Source organism: Lepidochelys olivacea (assembly GCF_965140295.1).
Source record: "Lepidochelys olivacea isolate rLepOli2 genome assembly, chromosome: 16".
NCBI classification, from domain to species: Eukaryota; Metazoa; Chordata; order Testudines; family Cheloniidae; genus Lepidochelys; species Lepidochelys olivacea.
In genome coordinates, this window is record NC_140426.1 from 14,195,606 (window position 1) to 14,214,501 (window position 18,896).

The following is an 18,896-nucleotide window of genomic DNA, read 5'->3' on the forward strand; positions in this document are numbered from 1 at the left end:
TGTCTATTTAACGCACTACGTGCGTCACGGTCCTTAATGTATTTATCTTTACAACACCCCTGTGAAGTCAGAAAGTTCTAGGGGATTGGATCTGGATCTCCTGTGTCCCAGTCTAGTGCCCTGGCCCCTACCTATTGTTCCTTCATTGCTACCAGGCATCCTGCTTTTGGTCTCTCGCTCTCTTTCTTTCTCAGCAAGGTTGGAAGAACCCAGCGTTTTCTCTCCTTTCTCTGACCACCTCTCCTGTTGCATCCTCCTCTGACTGGGCACGCTTCCTGCCTGGATTTCATTAAGGCCCTTTCCCACTCCAAGAATGACAAATGACCTAGCTCAAGCCTTCTCTATCCTTAATGAGTTGACTTTTCATTTCAATATCCTGGGGCACTGTCAGAAAATCAGATCAACGATGATATCACAAATGGGAGAACGCTTCCAGACGCCTTGGGGGCATCCTTTCCAGCAGTCACATAGCCAAAGCCCTGGGAAACACAGGGCCAAGTAAATAAAACCCATGTTGAATTTGACAGCCTAGTTCTCTTTCACACAGGTGACCGCAGTCAGTTTTGATATTTTAACTATAAAGTCTTTTACTCGAGAGGCCAAAATCTCAAAATATGCTGCACTCACTTGCACAGATAAAAACGAGACATATCAGCTCAGTAGTGAGATTGGGAAAGTTTGTCTTTCTTTCGGCCTGTGTTTTTCAGCTTTTTGGTTTTGTGATTTTTTTTTTTTTTTTTTTGCATCGGTATGCAGCCAGTTGGCTTGTTTCTAATACCTAGACTTAGCTTTTCTAAGTGATCAGTAACCTGCTGTATTCATTTGGTCTCATGCTTCTTTATCTTAGTGCATCTTTTGGTCATATTGATCACTCTGTCTATTTTTATATTGTGCACCAGGAGCAAGGAACAGGTGTCTCCTCTCCTCTCCTATCTTGCTGTATTATGTTTTTTATTATTGGTATTCTAGTCAAACATACAGACCTTGTCTGGTACTGGGCCTGGTTGTGCTAGCGCTGTATATAAACACACAGCAAGAGACAGTCCCTGCCCTCAGAGTGCTTACAAAGAGTCTAAATAAACAAGACTGACAAAGGACGGATTATCATCATCATTTTACACGTGGGGAACTGAGGCACAGAGAGATGAAATGATGTGCCCAAGGTCACCCAGGAAGTCTCTGGCAAAGGCAGGAATTGAACCCAGTTCCCGAGTTCCAGCCTATTTCCTTAGCAGCAAGACATCTTTTTCCCTTTTGCTTCCTTCCTCTTTCATTTCTGTGAAACTACGTTCCGTCCCAACCACTGCTAGGTGCCTCAGCATCTTTCTTCCTCCATATATGCTGTACAATTGAATCTGTTAATAGAAGTCTTAGATGTAATGAAACTCCTTTCGTAGTGAGGGTGCAGTCCCCAGATTGCCCTCCATTTTGGTCATGGTGCCCCTATGCATAGAGTGGAGTGGGAGACGTGACTTGAAAGTAAGGGTCCATTCTGCATTCACCTCCTGGATATCTCATTACTAGTTTCCACCTCTGATGTGCGTTTTACATGGGTTTTCTGTGGCCCGTGGCCTTTCTCTGATCCCTTAATATCCCTTTTCTGTCTGTCAGATCTTGACTTCATCACTACCTTCCACTGTCTCCTTTATCCAAACCTCTACTTTGCTCTGAAGGCCAGAAACCTATGACACTTCCTTGGCACCCATGTTTCCCTTTTGTATCTATCTTGTCTGAGAGTTTGTCTACCACCATCTGTGGGATGTTGCCAGCATTTGTCCTTTCCTGCATGTTGCCTCTGCAAACAGACAGTGATTAGTACCTCTATCACTTCCTGACTAATACAAATCCCTTTCTGTTGGGTGTGGTGGCTAAGGTTGTGGAGAACTTCTTGGCTGAATGCACTGAAGTCCCCATCCACATCACAGATAAAACCTTCTGAAGCATAACTGGGTTCTGACAAACTCAGCTTGACCTAGTTACAGCTAACACAGTTCGGCCTCCACACGGCAGCATTTCCGGTACACAACCACGTGTCAAGTGTGTTGGCTTGTGCACACCCTTCACACTGCACATCTGTGTTTGTGTCTGCTGCCCAGGCTCCCTCTGGAGAATGCACTGTCTCAAGCAGGCCCTGCTGGAGGTACTAAGTGGGGTATGTTTTTGCATGGTACCTTGCACTTTAGAATGCCCTTGCACAGACACATCTGGGAAGTAGGACTGCCTGACTCATGTACACGGCAGTACATGGGTGGGAGGTCCCATCTGCATGTCATATGTTCAAGACTGACAGTCTTGTTAACAATCCTGCTCACGAACCGGGGTCAAAACAGTAAGGGACCACAGCCAAGAATTTCAAGTGTCTAGTGACTTTGGGTGCCCAACCTCAGACATCTTAATGGGGGCTCACGTTCAGGAAGTGCTGAGTACCCATCCTTTGAATGCCCAGGCTCTTTTAGGTGTGTCAGGTTGGGCAGCCAAAATGACTAGTCACCTTTGAAAGTCTTCATATGCTAACCAGGTTGAGTTTGCATGTCAGCCATACCTTCTTACAGCGTGGTTACTAGCGTAGATGGCTTGAAGGCTTAGGAGAAAGAAACTGCCAGCTTTATGGAGCATGTCTACTCTGGCTGGGCATCCATACTGACTCCTAACTCAGATTCCAGGGTCTTGTCCCAGCATGGGTTGGGTCTTGTGTAAAAAACCTGGGGTAGATTCTTGGAAGGCAGTTGCTGATGTCCTGTTCAGGAATGCAGAGACGGCTTCCCTAGAAAGTGGCCCAAGAATTTGTTGCAGGAGATGTGTAGAAGGGGCAGCCCATTACAGAACCAGAAGAGAGGGGGGAATGAAAGCACCAGCTCTGCTCTCCTCTGGTGAATGTGGAGTTATAGCTCCACATGGGGCTGGAGTTTACATTTTATATATATAGCCCAGACATTAGACAGCATCTGGAGACAGAAATGCTGAATCAGCAGGAGGTGGTGCAACATTCACCCCCGCCAGGCTGACGACAATCAGTAATCTTTTGTAATTATTAACTCAGTTCAGATGAGAGCAGCCTTGATTGGCCTAATTCATTCCATCTGCCACTTCTTGCTGCCGAGCAAAGGTCTGAAAGGGACTGAGGGCTTTGAGGGTGTTCCGCACCCTGCTTGGCAAGGTGGGGCTCTGTCACCTTCCATCAGGGCTTGCAGGATTTGGCCCAGTGTGTGCGTCTCTGTCTCGGTGGAGATTTCCCCACTTTGTTGCACTGGAATCGCAGAGCATGGCTGGTGGGGGCATCCTTAGGCGGTGACAAGCCAGCAGGCTGGAATTCCTAATGTGAGAGCCATGCCACTCCAGAGGGAAGATGGGAATTAACGGTAGGCCCAGCAGTTCTCCTCAGAGCTGCGGTTTACAGGATCTTCCTAAGGATAGCTAGAGTTACTTCAGTTTTACAACTGCAGTGTCACGTTAAACCCTGCTATTACAGTTTCCTAGCCCAGATGGTTACAGGAGAAGCACATGGTCTTCTGGCCTACTCCAGCTACTGGGTTGTTTTTCCCACAGTGAAGGAAAGCGCTCCCTTCACCCCTTTGCCAGGGAGGTCTGCTCCAAGCTCTTTGAGGTAGTTATCCCCCTTCCCAGCACCGATTGTATGAGGCAGCACAACAGAGGAATTAAAAGTTTCTGCATGCTTTGCAACAAAATGTGCCTAATCCATGTCAAACACACACACATTCCAGCCACACTGCTGAAAGGCTATAGACTGTTTGGCGCCATGGATAGCAGCTGGACGGATATACATGGGGTATGCCACACTTGGGTAGTGCTTCCTGAATCCATCCCATGAGTGGTTCTATACCCTCAGTGCCTTGAAGGTTAATGACAATGGGTACAGGCTCTAGTCTCACATAAGCCAGGCCTCTCTTCTACTGGAGGATCTCTTGTCTTCATTATAACCTCTTATGGGGAAGCCCCAGTTCCAAAGAGCCTGGTTAGTTCCAGAAAGATAATATGGGACTGTCCATAACTAATCTGCTTTTGGTAAGGTAGAAGCCCCTCTGCACATCCAAACTTGGAACTCTGTTCCTTAACATCGTCTTTACGGATTTCCCATGAACTGCCATTTCTTTCCTCACCCCTACCTCATCAAGATGATTGAAGACTGATTTCTCTTTCAGATGATCTGTATCAATGGCTGTATGTAAAATAAAGTATCACTTCCATCCATGAGCACTTCAGTCTTTAGCTGGAGTCTTTTTAGCCTGCGCAAGTCTGGGACCTCCATGTATTTTCCTTTTTAAGCAGCTTTTTTAATGCATATTATATCATAGCTTGGTTATGAAACAAATAAACCTTTTCTTACGGCTCTCAGTTACCAGGTTTGACAAAGGCAGGCTGGTTCTCAGAACAAACCTAGCTTCTTCACCCCAGGCTGCTCTCCCATCTCTCAGGGCAAGGGAGAGTGGCCTAGTGAGTTGGGATTTTCAAGGCTAGGGTGGACAAAAGACTAGAAAAATTAGAACATTCAAAAATTGGAACCATCCAGCATTAACAAGGAGATGGGCTGGACAGTGCAACTAATGACTCCCGTACTCAGGGTTCATCTTAACGAAGTGGTGGCACTTCCACTGATCTTCTTCTGTGCATTTGGAGATGCACTTATGTTCATTAATCTCTGTAATCACTGAGTGCTCAGTTGTTAACCTGAGTGGAATCTCTCCTCGTGGGGCTTTTTTCTCAAGTGTTGGAAGTCTGTGACTCTACATCTAAAGTTCGTGGTCTTCCATACAGATTCCGTTTAGAAGTATAGTTGTATGCATTGCTCTGTGCTACTCTCTTATAAGAAAGCCAGGTCGGGATGGACTGGAGGGACAATCTATATGGGACACAGCCTCCATAGCATTTGCTGCTATTTGGCCTTGTCGTCATGCAAAACTTTTATAAAGATTACTTCTCGCATTTGTGTTGGGGAGAGAAACTGCCTCCCCCCTCCCTTCCCTCTCTATTCTTTAGAGCAGATTTCCCAAATCTGATTTCCTAATCAGTTCCTCTGATGGGACAGTTGTTTCTAAGTGCCCAGAGAGTAGGGATCCTCTTCCAATTTGGAGAAAACAAAGGTCCCATATTGGGTCATCTCCCTAACAGCTCAGTGATAGCCTACCCATTTCTTAGTCAGGCTTCGTGGCTGTGATTCTCAAAAGGACCTAAGTCTCATTGAAAGTAAGCCAGCATTGAGTGCTTAAACCTCTTTGGAAATGCCAGCCTAGATTTCTGCAGTAGGTTGGTACTGAGGGATTTCAGTAGATGTTCAATACTTTTATAGGGGAAGGGGTTGATCAGTGCTCCCAGTTCCAGGCTATGCCTTCAGAAACCCCTGGGAGCCAGGCTCTGTAGAGGAGAACAACCTAAGAGGAAAGTTCCATTTACCAATAAGCAAGCTGGCTGTTTTGCTCAGCTGTATTTTGACATTCATCACCTATGTGTTTGCTACTTGCAAGGGAAAAGCAGCCTGTAGTCCTCTCGTCTAACATTTTTTGCAGCAGGCACAGGTATTTTATATTTTCTCTCTCCTGTGGTTTTGTTTCTCAGTTCAGATTTGTTGTTGGAAAAGGCATATTTTGCTCAAGATTATTGTGATGGATTATGACTTTTGATTTGTCACCAGTTCTGTTTGAAAGGGGCCTGAAATAATTTCCTATAGACCTGGATGGTTTTGCCATTGACGGTGTATATTGTAACTTTCTTTGGTGATGTGTATTCAGGGTGATCAGGGACTGCCAGGTGTTCCAGGAGATATTGGATTCCAAGGAGACAAGGTAATTGCTTTCAATTTTTCTTCTTACATAGATAACATGCATAGCTGCCTGCTTTCTCTGCTAATATTCAAACCATGTTCTTTTGAAAGCTCTGATTCCTCCTGACATAAAGACACTATAGTTATTTGCATTACACCCTCAGATTCACCCCCTGTTCTGCATAGCTCTGAGACCTTCTCGAACCGAAGTCAACAGAATGGGATTTTTTTTTAAAAAAAAATATGCAGTTCTATACGGGAAAATAAAGTGCTTCCTATGGAAAAGGTCATAACCTCCCGCAGAAACTGAAAGTGATGGAACAAGTTCTTCAGATTAGGAGCAATATGCGTGGTCCGCTGGCTGCAGAGTCAGTGAATTTGTCTGCTACAGGGACTTAGGCCCCGAAGCAGCAAAGCACTTAAGCATATGCATAACTTTAAGCACGAGCAGTCAGAGTCCTGTTTACTTAAGTGGAACTACTGGTATGATTAATGCTACCCACGTGCTTATGTGCTTTGCTGGACTGGGGCCTCTGTAGTGGTCAGCCACGCCTCCCTACAATAGCTTATATGTTCTTCTACTGCCATATTTAGAGGGTACAGCTCATTGGCATCAGTGTGGGTGACCCTGCTTACGCCAGGGTTGAATTTGGCCCCAAGAATCAATAGGTTTTTAGCATGTGTCCCTCTGAATACAACCAGAGAGCAGGGAATTTCAGGCAAAGAAAGCATGCATGCCAGGTCCCTGCCCTATGATAGCTTGAATGTCTTTGTGCTACGTATCGGTGAACACAGTACAGTATGCAAAGGTCTGTGTAGCTCTTAGGATCAGGGTGCGGAAAGTGTGTGTTTTCCACGTGTTGGGGAGCAATGTGCGTATGTCCCGATGAAAAGATGCTGTCAGGAGGTGTGTGCTGGATGTCTGGGTACAGAGAAGAAGAGTGCCTGCATTAGCCAGGAAGATCACGTAGCAGAGAGGGGAAGTGTCAGTGAGCCAGATCCCAGAGAGCAGATGTGTGGGTTGCCTATGTAACAGGTATAAGGGGCCAGGCATGTATATGTCTGCCAGCTAGGGAGGAGAGTGTGTGAGCACCTGCCAGCCAGGGGTTGGTGTGTGTAAACAGCTGTGTAAGGGCCTGTAGGGAGTGGAGTTGGAGTATTAGCATGTAAAACTCTACAGATCAGAGGTGGGAAACCAAGAAATCCCTACACCCTGGGATCCACTGTGCTGGGATTTTCGTTGGGGAAACCACCAATCAAAGGACTTTCAACAGCTGGCCTTAAGACCCTATGAGAGCGAGAAAGAAGAGGACATTGGAGAAATGTAAATGTACAGCAACGTTAAGTATAGGTGTCCTTCTAGAACTCAGTCTTCTTTAAATGAGTGACTCCTAAAGTCCTCTCCTTTTTGAACCTTCAGGAAAGTCTTCCCCAGCCTTGTGTTGGTGACAATACCATGCAGCCCCATGAGGCAGCACAGAGGACTCCTTTCTCCTCCCCTTACACATGCTGAGGTCCCTCCCAACATCCGGGTGTATGAATGCACAAAGTGAAAAGAGAAAGGCTTATGCTTGGCAGGTTTAATCTGTTCTACTGTGTCCTTCCATGGTGTGGTCACCCACCCCCCAAAGCACTGGATATGACTGGAGTTGTCAGGAAGAAAAGATTCTCTCGCTGTTGCAGAAGCATGGGGTGGGGGCTTTACAGTGGTTATTTTGCATCTGTTTAATTCTATTTCCTGAAAAATTGTTTCTCTGTTTCCCAGGGCAGTCAGGGCTTTCCTGGGGTACCAGGAGCCCGAGGGAAGCCAGGTCCCCCTGTAAGTAATGCCTTTAATCATCTTCTGTTTCCTAATCTTGCCTCTAAAGAGTTCAGTGCCCAGCTGGAAAGAGAGCTCAGCAGGGTGGATGTTATTCTAAACAGGAACCTCAGCAGCTGTCTCACATTCACCCTTGTTTTCTGATTTTGCAGGGAAAAGCTGGTGACAAAGGTCCAGTTGGGTTTCCAGGATCACCCGGCCCTGAGGTATGTGCCTTCAGCTCTGATCATTCCTTTATTTGTTAATTTCTGCTGCCTGTCTTCATTGGCAAACCTTCATAATTCCCCCACCTCCCAAGCAATCCTCACTGCAAAGGGAAATGAGAAACAGCCATTTGACAGCTGCAGGCTACTTCGCTGCTGAGATTCCGCCTCCTTTGAACACCAGCTTGGGTTTTAATTTAGGAATCATTTAGATACTCACTTCCCTGCCAGTCTTGGAAACCACTCTTCAGGTGGACCCATCTATAGATTCGGTGGAATTATTTGCTCCTGACTCAACCAGTAATGCTCCATGTGGATGCAGGGTTGAAGTCTTTGCTAGCAAAGGACAGGCAAATTCCTGTTGAACTCATTGCTGTTGTGCTGCACTGACAGGTGGTCAGTTTGCATAAGGACCCCTCCTCTGTGGTTACCTTCAGACGGTACCCTCCCTCCCCACTCCATGCAATCTCTGGGGGCTTCCAAAGTCATAACTCCATGCTATGCAGTAAGCCTCTCCCACATTCCAACCCAGCTGCAGTGATGTACAGTGAGACCAAGAGGATGGAGTCCTTTTGGGCCACCAGTCCCAACCCACTCTCTACCTCAGTGTGATACCAAGGCCCCACTTGTTGTAGTCTGTTCTCTCCTCGTTCTGAGGTTGTGCCCTCAAAGACTCTGGTAATAGGATGTTCGGTCTGGCTGAAAGACTGTTTTAGACAATTATCTCCCTCATTTTTGTTTTGACCCCTTCTGCAGCATCACATTCACTTAAAAGAGAAGTTTCCTACAATCACTTAAATTGCTAATAATGCTTAGCGCCTTTTCCTCCATAGGGTTTGAAGCACACTAAGAAAGGTGGTATCATCCCCATTTTTCAAATAGGGGATCTGAAGCCTAGAAAGGTGAAGCGAGTTGCCCAAGGACACATGAAAAGTCAATGGCAGAACCCAGCTCGCCCAGCCTTCTCTCCTTTCCCGTGGAGCAATAGATATAACCATCATGGCATCCCTCGCCTGTCCAAGCAATGTCCCATAGCTGTCTTGGTCACTTGGCCTCCTGCTCACCAGGCAGCTCTCCAGCCTGTCTTCTGCTGCTGCCCCCTTCCTGGGGAAAGAGCTCCTTTCCTGAGCCAAACCCTGTCAGAAAGGTTCCTTTTTGGTCAGGGGAGAGGACTGGGGACCCACTCTTCCACTCTGGAAGATCATACATCAGTCATGGTGAGGAGAACAGCAGTGGGTTTTCAGCTCAGCAGGTTCATCGTTGACCTATAGTGAGTCTCAGTTCTTCCCTGTTTATCCTTCTAGCCTCTGTCGTGGGTAACCTGGGAATCTTTTTAACCAAATACTCTTCATGTTAGAAGACAACTCCATTGTCCTCACCCAAAACCACATTGTGATGCCTTCAAGTACAAGATCAATTTCTCTGCAGCATGTTGTGATTCACACCCTTATTAATAATTAGAAAATGTTCGTCGTGAGCCTGAGAGCCACTTGCAGTGCTGGCTGATAGACTGTTTTCCTTTCATCAGTGTTCTGGTATTTTGCTGGGCCTGGAATGGCTCTCTGTCAAGTGGTATCGCTTAGTAATTCTTGTTCTTTGTTTCTATTGGAAATGACTGTGGATTCCTTTGTTTCTTCAGTGAATGGGCTGTGGGTGGAAAGGGGGTCACTGTTTGGTTAAAGACAGCAGCTAATGAGAATGTCAGCACCTTTTCTAATCCCTAGGCTGCTTCCCTTTGTCATTCAGGCCGGTGATTTATTTCTCTGAGAAATGAGATTATATACTGCCTGATAAAGATGAATTAAAAACCAAAATGCCATTTTTAAATATGTGATGACAGGGAGGCCCTTACAACAATGAATTTTGGAAGGAGATGGACCAAAAAGGGGCTGTTGACGGAAGGGGTCCCTTGTTCTTACTTAAACCAATAACCTAGATCTCTTTTCTACTGTTACTGTCTACCACATACTGGATTTCATCCGGTTATTTGAAAGCTGCTTCAGTCCCTGCGGATGCCCCACAGTGGCCTGTATGTGCACAGTGCCGGCAAATAATAAATGTCACAACACAAAGTATCAAGTTAAATCTTTAGAAGAGCACAGGAAACCTTTCCAGAAAGCTCTCTAATGTAACACCAACCATTTCTGATTCTCTCTAGGGCTTTCCAGGGGATATTGGTCCACCAGGACAAAATGGCCCCGAAGGCCTGAAGGTGAGCGGCTCTCAGATAGAAGCCTTGTGCTGAGTTGGAAACAGCCAATGAAAACACAGATGTGGGAAGGGGGGTGGGGGGAAAAAGCCCTGGAGATTCCTGGAGATTGTTCTGGCTGAGACTTCGGTTTGGTCTGTTTGGATTGAGGTCCCTCCAAGAGTGGGATTTTTCTTTTTTTTTTTTTTCTGAAACAAAATTGACATTGGATCCTGTCCCATGGCAATGTGTGTCGGAAAGAGACCCGTCTCACTTTAATGGACCCTCAGAGCTTATGCTTCTATTTTCTGAGAATCTTTCCTTTTGGATCCATTGCAGGGGAAGCCCGGAGCACGAGGTTTACCTGGGCCGAGGGGACAGCCTGGCCAAGAGGTAACTGTCCATGTGGCTTTCAAGGCCAAATGCAGTTCTTGTCCAAGAAAACTTTCCCTTTCCAATCATGTTAATCTTTCGCCTAAATGGGGCCCAGGGTTCCAACCGTGTGCTCCATTTGCACCTGGGCACAAATACTTCGTCTCAGTCACCAGTCAGAAACCTGCAACATCACAGACCCACTGGAATTAGCGCTCGGGGCTACGTGCTCCTCTCAGTCCCTGCATCCAACTGCTGCTGGCGTCAGCAGAGGCCTAGCCACTCCATTAGCTTCCTTTTTCTACCCCTCATCTTGGTGCCGTTTTCCACTCAGGCCCGTATGCCTGAAAATCCTCCTTTCCTGGCCCACAGCCCAAGGTGCCTCTGTTCTGTGTTCCTGCATGCACTGCCTTAAAGTGCATTTTCTAATGTGAGGCCTACAAACCCTGGTCTTCCCCACAGAGTAACATTGTCTTCTAAAATAAATAATGAACAGGATGTACCCACTATTCTCCAGTGTGGGCACATGACCTTATTGCTGCATAAGCCCAGGTCTGCCGCCTCCACCCATAGAGTTGTGCCTTCATTCAGGGCTTAATTCTGCCCCTCATTACGGGGGTGACCCTTGAATTGGAAACACTTTAGAGCAGAGACAGTGAGCCTCGTTCTCCTCCTGCTCACAACAGCTCTACACCAGTGGCACTCCAGTGACTTCACTGTAGTCTCTCTTGATTTACATCAGCCTGAGTGGAAAATCAAGCTCATTGTCTTTTGTCTTTCAAGAGCCATCTACATTTGTAGCCCTCTGCAAATAATCCAAATTCAGTGCATGAACTGAAAGCATTGTATAATAGCAATAATAATTCTTAGCCTTATTTAGCGCTTGTCATTTTAAAAGAGCTTTTACAAGCATTAACTTATTCATCTCCATGACCCCCATCCCACCTGTGAGATAGGAGAGTATTCTATCCAATTTGCAGATGGGGAAACCAGGACATAGATTAAGTTGCTCAACCCAGGTCACACAGTGAATCAGTGTCAAAATCAGATATCCTTGACTTCCAATCCCATGTTCAGTCCCATTGACCACGTGGCTTCTATTAGTCATCCTAATGGTCTAACTCAAAACCACTAGAGCAATGGGTGGTCTAAGAGCACTTTCAATTTCTCTTTCTATTGTGGGTTTAGTCTAGACACTTGAGTTCACCATCATGTGGCTTAATTGAAGGTCTTCTAGAAACTTTAAATCTGATCCAGACTAAACACAAACTGACGAGGAACCCAGATGCAGGGCCTAGTCCAATTGTCATCTAAGCTTTTGGGAAATTTCAATAGTGGAGCCAATCTAGTGTCTTGTGTGAAAGTGAAGGAAAAACCTCAGTATATTAGCCAGTTTGATATGTGTGAAAGTCTGTGAGAAACCTTGCATTTGGGAGAAAAAGAGCAAGCTCTCCAGGGTTTGCATCCTTGGCCAAACCAAGTTAATCAGATGCCCATGATCAAGTACAGTATCTTGTGGGCCAAATTCTTTCCTTTGGTAAGCACATGCAATTGCCATAACTTCTCTGGGAATTTCTGGTGGGCGTCCACAGGCAGGATTTGCCTTTAGGTTTATTCCTCTGGCACTGGGATGGCTCCACAGACACATCTGGCTGCATTGAAATGGGATGGGGTATTACAATGGTGATGAGGTCTCCCAGAAAGAAGTGCTCTGATAATCTTCCTTTCTAGTCTGATGGGATGGAACTGTTAAAGTGTTATGACAAGACAGCTATTGTGTAAGCATGAGGATTGTGTATTTAAATGCTGATGGCATTACAAGCTGTTTACTTTCATAGCATTTCTGGAACCCAAGAGACCTATAAGATTTTCTTACTAGTTTCATTTTTTTCCCCTTCAGGGAGATGAAGGACCCATAGGGCCACCAGGGTCCCCTGGTCCAGAGGTAGGTTTCACTGCTCTTAAGTGGCCTGCTCAGTTACTAAGTAGCTCTATACACCTCACCAGGCATTTGAGGTTGGAAATAAAAATGAAAGATTTGAACCCTCTGTTTCAGTCAAAGAACAGTCCCGCTGGCAAGCATTGTATTGTCTATGTGCAACAAGGGCTGGATCCAACATCCATGTAAAATCAGTGGAAAGACTCCCACTGGGCACTGGATGGGGGCTATATAATGTCTTAATATTCAACTAAAGATAGGGCTACGTTAAAGCCCCATATAAACAACCTCTAACTTTGGGATAGTTCAGATCCAAGTGCAAACTGTGTGACTTGGACCTAGCTCCATAATTCATCCCCGTGTTGGCTTCCACGATTCAAAAATATGTCCCTGGTCTCATTTGAATGCTGTATTTGTTTTTAAAGGAGAAGAGCAAGAAAAAGGATGGATTGAGAAATACAAGGATATGGACAGTAGACTTAAAAAGTCCTTTTGTCTGCCCCATAATGTGAAAGTAGGGGACCCTCAATCAAAACAACAGGGCAGTATATTTGGGATAAACAAAAGGAATATAGTCATATCTTTGGAACTCACCACTGCAGGATTTTATGACTTCTGAGAATATTTGCAGGATCGTGATATAATGGTAACCAGATCTTACCCTCTGGGTGTAATCTAATTGCTATACAGATAAGGAAAGGAATGTCTTATCCCACATACAACTTACTGCTATTGAGCACATGCGTTGATACAGGGATTTTCACTGCTCTCTATAAACCAGGTATTGGCTGCTACCAAAGAGCAGAGTGATTCCTTGGATCTGATGCTATAAATCCATTCCAGCCCCAGCAGCTAGGGCAGAAACTAAAGCAGCTTTCCCAGGCAGGGAGTAAGTTTTCACTGGACCTTTGGTTTGAGGGTGTATTCCTGCTTTGATGAGTGATAAGCATGGGGAGCATATACTCACGCACACAGTCAACAGTTCTTACTGCTCTGTGCTGGCCAGCAGTGATGCAACACTGCTGCAAGAAAGCTCCTATTGGCTGAATTCTAGCTGGTACCAGTGAGATATTGTTGCCAGGAAGTTCATGCTCCCAAATCCCAGCTAGTTTCTGTGGGATGCTGCTGTGACAAAGCTCATACTGGCACTAGGAGATGCTCCCTTTAGGGGCTCAGGATGCTGGGGCCTGAGCTGGCACTAGGCACAGATGGCTGCTGGGAGTGTTAGGATGCCAGATGAAAGCAATGCATAATTACCCAGCATTAAAAGGGCAGCAATAAAGTCCTTCCATTCATTTCTTACAACACCCATGCTGCACTTCTGGTGTGATGCTGAAGAGATGAAATTTACCTAATGGTGGAGCAGAGACTTCCTTACACATGCAGTTTCTATCTAGAGCTGGGATCCAGGTCATCCAGAGATCAGACCCAGGGCCAAGGCATTGTGCCCTGGTGCCTAGAAGGGCTGCCTTGGGGTGTTGTAAGCTGGATTCTTTTGGAGACTCTACTTGGTAAGCAGAGCTGAGCAAATCATTGATTTTTCAGTTCGGCCTCTGACCAAAACTGATTTTTTGTTTGTTTGTTTTCGCTCTGTGAAATGAAAAAGCAAAAAAACCAACTCCTTCATTCGGGTCAAACATTTTGAATGACTATTCGAAACGCCATGTTTGAAATTTTGGTTTTAGGGGCTTTTTTGTCAGTGGAAACTATTCACTGACTCTGACCCAAATTCATAGACCGTTTCAGTGCTCCCTAAAATGCATTTTTCAGTAAATTTATTATTTGCCAAAAAAATGTCACCCAGCTCTATTTGTAAGTTGCATCAGGTCACACAGGCTGTGGCTGCTGTGATCAAGGGCAGCTGCAACAGCTGGGAGCAAAGACAATATTGAGCCTTTTATATTCATCATCCTTTGTACGTTTCAGGGTCGACCTGGCAGGAAGGGATTTCCTGGAAAACATGGCCCTGATGGTCCAAAGGTAAGGCGGGAGGGGTGTTCATACCAGAGAGCTGATGGGTTGGGGTGGGAGCCAGGGGGAAGAGGAATTCAAGACTGGAGTGAAACTTCAAGACCCCCTCACATTTAACATGTGTCAAGCTTCCAGTTTCCATCATAGAAATGAAACTGGGCAGTGAGGATTTGCTCTTCTCTCTGCATTTCTTTGTCTTCGGCTTCTGGAAACTCGGCCTCAGCTTGGTTTCTGTGGAAGAATGACTGTGCATTTTTAAACCACACGCTTTATTATAAACAAGTGTGTTTCTCTTTTGATATTAAATTGTTTAATTGTTTTTCCATTGCCTCTCCATTTTTTGTTCTGAAACCATGCTAACCATTCCTATCTCTGCTGTTTCACTGGCAGCAGGAGGAGCTATTCCAAGAGCAGCCTGCGCTTCACAATATCCACCCCCAGCAAAAAAAAAAAAGGCAGCTCTTTAAACAAGTAAATAACAAAAATCTGTTCTGGCAGCACATCTGGAGTCACATTATCTGCTGACTGAGAAAATGCAGCTGCTGTGACCCAGAGACAACACCAGGTTAGCAGTGACTGTCTTTTAGACAGCCTGTCCTGAGTTACTCAGACACTTCCCTGGACCAACTCTTCCACAGTCCATCCTTCTCCCTGGTCAGTCTGGGCTTATGTACATCCCTGTGCTTTTCTCTCCATCCTCCGGCCATGCTCTCTGAACGATTGTAAGAAGTTGACTTTTTAATGGTGATCACAGTAAGTAATCAAAGTCACCACCAGAGGCTGGATTTTCAAGTGCACTGCACCCACGATTGATCCTGAAGTTTTCCAAAGAATTCTGCACCCAACATACTGAGCTTTTAGAAATCTGGTTCCTTATTTTGGTGCTCAAATGGGAGCTGAGCTCTCTTGAAAATCTGGCCACAGAAGTGCATCTGTCATGTTAGCACAGACTCTGACTCTTCGTTCCAAATTAACAGACTCTTGGAAAACGTAGACAGCTTGGCAGTACCTATTTTGAAGGCTTGATCTCATTAAAAAGTGGGCTGATGCACCAGTTTGGTGCAGTGTCATAGCACAAGGCTTGTTAGTGCTGGAACTCTCAGTATTTGAGACCCAGCACTGCTCACCCAAAACATTTAGTGACGCCTGTCACTAACCCTGTTGTGCTGCAGTTGAGGCACCAGGAGTTTAACCCTTTTGGAGAAAGACCTTTGACAAAGCAGCACTGAGTTAGCCTTCTGTGATACCTCTCTCCATCTCAATGCAGGGTGAGCCAGGACATCCAGGGCGGACAGGAAAAGTTGGTGATCAGGTAAACTCCTTATTTTCTTTGTCTATTTGAGTGTCTCGCATGTACCCATTTCCCCATGCATCCCTGGTACTGGGGCAGAATCTTGACCTGTTCACTGAAGATCAGGTGTTTTGTAAACACTGGGATTTTATAATATACGAAATAGTATTGGGGGGTGGGTGTGTGTGTGTGTGTGTGTGTGTCGCAGAAAATGGTTGCCCTCCTTGCCCCTGTATTCTTTTCGCCTCAAGGGCCTCTCCTTATTCCTACTTTTCTTGCAAAATCATTGGTTCCCAACAAAGTGGATTCTTTCATCACTAAGCCCAGATCCAGTTAGCTCAGCCTCAGAGCATCGGTGACCCAGTGGGTGGCTCTCAGATGTCCAGAAGTTGTCAGTGGTATTTATAGGTGCACATGGCACCCTGCGGACAGTTTGTACAAAATAATGGGTTCCTGCCCTGAGGCACCCGAGACCCAATAGGAGATACAAATCAGATACTAAGGCTATTCCCCGATGCAAACTTGGTAGAAATAATCATCAGTTTCTTGAGTCTTTACACAGTCAACACCCCCTCACTGCCTGCCTGGTCCAGTATTGTACTGACCCCACCCGTGAGGTGCTGCGCTTCCTCGAATCCCTCTGGATTCAGTGGAAGCAGGGGTCACTCAGCATCTTGCAGGTTCATGCTTTTGGCAACAATAGAACAATGATGAGCCCTGCTTCATTGCACCATAAAAGAGAATGTGCTGACTAGGAAACATAGGAAGATGCATCATCTCCATAGGCTTCAGGGAAACCACAGGGTTCAGGGGAAATGAAACAAATGTTCCCCGTCTTTGTGTGATCGAAACCAACCTACCTATCCATGACCAGCCCTGAAATTGCAGCCACAGAGCCTCCGACACATTCTTCTCATTCCCACATGACCACATCGAGCTGGACGCGGCTGATTTGGCCAGAGCAACTGAGAGGCTGACCAGCCATTGGCAGAGGGACGTGCAACTTCTCCTGGCAGCCGGCTTTTCGTTGCTTGTCAGTCAAGGTCTTTGGTTTGTTTGTTTTTTGTTTTCCAGCCTCCCTGGATCTTTGTTCTCATGTATCCAACAGCTGGAGGTCATTTGTCTCATAGCTCTCTGACCAAGCATGTTCAAAAGCTAGTGTCACGAGGGGCAATTGTCAGTGCTAGCAAGACTTTCTCAGGGATTTGGCTAGATTGCAAGCTCCACTGAAAAGGTTAGTTAGTTCTCCGTAAAGCACCATGCACGCCTACAACGCTATCGAACTAACACAGTATAACCACCAGGCCCTTGCAAAACTGGGGACATCAGTCAGCCTCCTGCTGTTCTTGTTGCTACTTCAGGGATATAATGTCTCAAGACTGTTTACCTTAAACTCTGAGCTGGCCTCTGGCCGCAAAGCTTGCAACTACTGTATACCCTTCGTTTTCGGGGCATCTGGGACACGTTTAGGGCACACAGATACCAGCCCTATATCCAGAGGCTAAAGTTCCCTGTTAGTGTCTTAATTTTTTATGGCAGATTAAGGGATTTATATATCTCAGCAAACTTTGCATAGCACAAACTGAGTCCAAATACATTTCAATGGCTTCTTTTCAAAGACATTTTCAAGCAGATTATAAAAACAGTGGAAACAAACAATGCTGGGAGACATGGAGGTGTATTGGACAGAGCACTGGACTGAGACTCATGAGACCTGGGTTCTATTTCCAGTTCTGCCACTGGCCCTGGGCAAGACACTTCCCCTCTCTGTGCCTCAGTTTTCCCATCTGTAAAAACGGGGATGATGATACTGACTTCCTTTGTAAAATGCTTTGAGCTCCACTGATGTATCGTTAATATTACCACCTCTTGCAGCTCACACCAAATGTGTGTGTGTGTTGCAGAAAATGGTTGCCCTCCTTGTCCCTGTATTCTTTTCGTCCTCAGGGGCCTCTCCTTATTCCTTATTTTTACAGAATTTTCTTCAGACTCAGGGATCAATACAGAGTAATTTGATCACTCCACAACCCGCATTGGCTTCAATGAAAGTAGAGAATGCTCACCACTTCCTGGAAGCATGATCTGTTTATTTATTAATGTTTGAAATAATAAATATTTGGTCCACAAAGAAGAAGCAGAGGTGCTTAGGATAGTGTCATTTCGGTTTCTTTCAACAAGATCACTCATTTGTTTGTTTTTAAACAATTAAATGGGGCTTATGGGGAGGTGGAAATAATAAACAATAAAACAAAATCCTCTCAGTGCACAAACTTCTCCATTCTCTGTAAGTTTCACTAAACTAAAGGAAGAACCTACAGGAACACAAAATGCTGAATTGTATTAGCAGGCAATTTAAATAGGAAAGGTTGATCTTATCAAATAAAACACTGGGCTGGAAGTCAAGTGACCTGGGTTCATTCTTGCTCTGCTGCCAACCAGCTATGTGAACTTGGGCAACTCCCTTTAACTCTCTGTGTCTCAGTTTCACCCCTGCAGGATGAGAAGGGTAACCCCCACTGCAGGTGGCAGTAAGACATGTAATCAATTTAGAGTGTAAGTTCTTTGGGGCAGGGACAATCTCTTGCTCTCAGTTCTTACTCTGTACAGCTTCTAGCACATAAGAGCAGCCATACTGGGTCAGGCCAATGGCCCATCCAGCCCAATATCTTATCTTCAGACAATGGCCAGTGCCAGATGCTACAGAGGAAATGAACCAAAAAGGGCAATTATTGAGTGATCTATCCCCTGTCATCCTGTTCTGGCTCAGGGACACCCAGAGCACGGGATTGTGCCCCTGATCACCTTGGCTAATAGCCATTGGCGAACATACCCTCCATGAACTTCTCATTCTTTTTTTGAACCCAGTTACCTAGAGCTTTGCGTGGACCCAAAATTTGTATCCACATCCGATCTGCAAAAATGAGTCGCGGATACAAAACAGATATCCATGGATTTGCAGAGCTCTAGTTCTACATGTTCTGGGCTCTGATATCTATTGAGAACTCTAGGTGCTATTGTATTGCAAATAATAATGAATATTTAGAAAGTGCTTTGAGATCCTCAGCTGGAAGGTAGTGCAGAAGGACAGAGGATCATGATTATTATTCCTTAAGTCCCTCAAGGATGACTCTGAATAAAAACTATAGGCCCCATTCAGTGAAAAGAAAACACAGCTGGCCTCTGCTGATACTGAAGCCAGTACAAGAATCTGAAAGCTGGCTGTACTATTTTTACTCAATTAGTCTCTGTCTAGAAAAAATTCCATTTCCTTACCAGTTATGTCATTATAACAAAAACGTCACACCAGGTTTGTGATAAATTACCTCCTTTCCTAGCA

The 18,896-nt window shown here is 45.4% G+C and overlaps 1 protein-coding gene across 1 annotated transcript in view; it reads left to right on the plus strand.

The window, feature by feature from the left end:
- COL27A1 (collagen type XXVII alpha 1 chain) overlaps positions 1-18,896 on the plus strand; it is a 247,496-nt gene that overhangs the window by 128,535 nt on the left and 100,065 nt on the right. The window contains exons 18-25 of the mRNA XM_084650113.1: positions 5,745-5,798; positions 7,542-7,595; positions 7,748-7,801; positions 9,957-10,010; positions 10,326-10,379; positions 12,259-12,303; positions 14,224-14,277; positions 15,536-15,580. Coding sequence (XP_084506239.1) covers positions 5,745-5,798; positions 7,542-7,595; positions 7,748-7,801; positions 9,957-10,010; positions 10,326-10,379; positions 12,259-12,303; positions 14,224-14,277; positions 15,536-15,580 — 414 coding nt within the window. The remainder of the gene's footprint in view (positions 1-5,744; positions 5,799-7,541; positions 7,596-7,747; positions 7,802-9,956; positions 10,011-10,325; positions 10,380-12,258; positions 12,304-14,223; positions 14,278-15,535; positions 15,581-18,896) is intronic.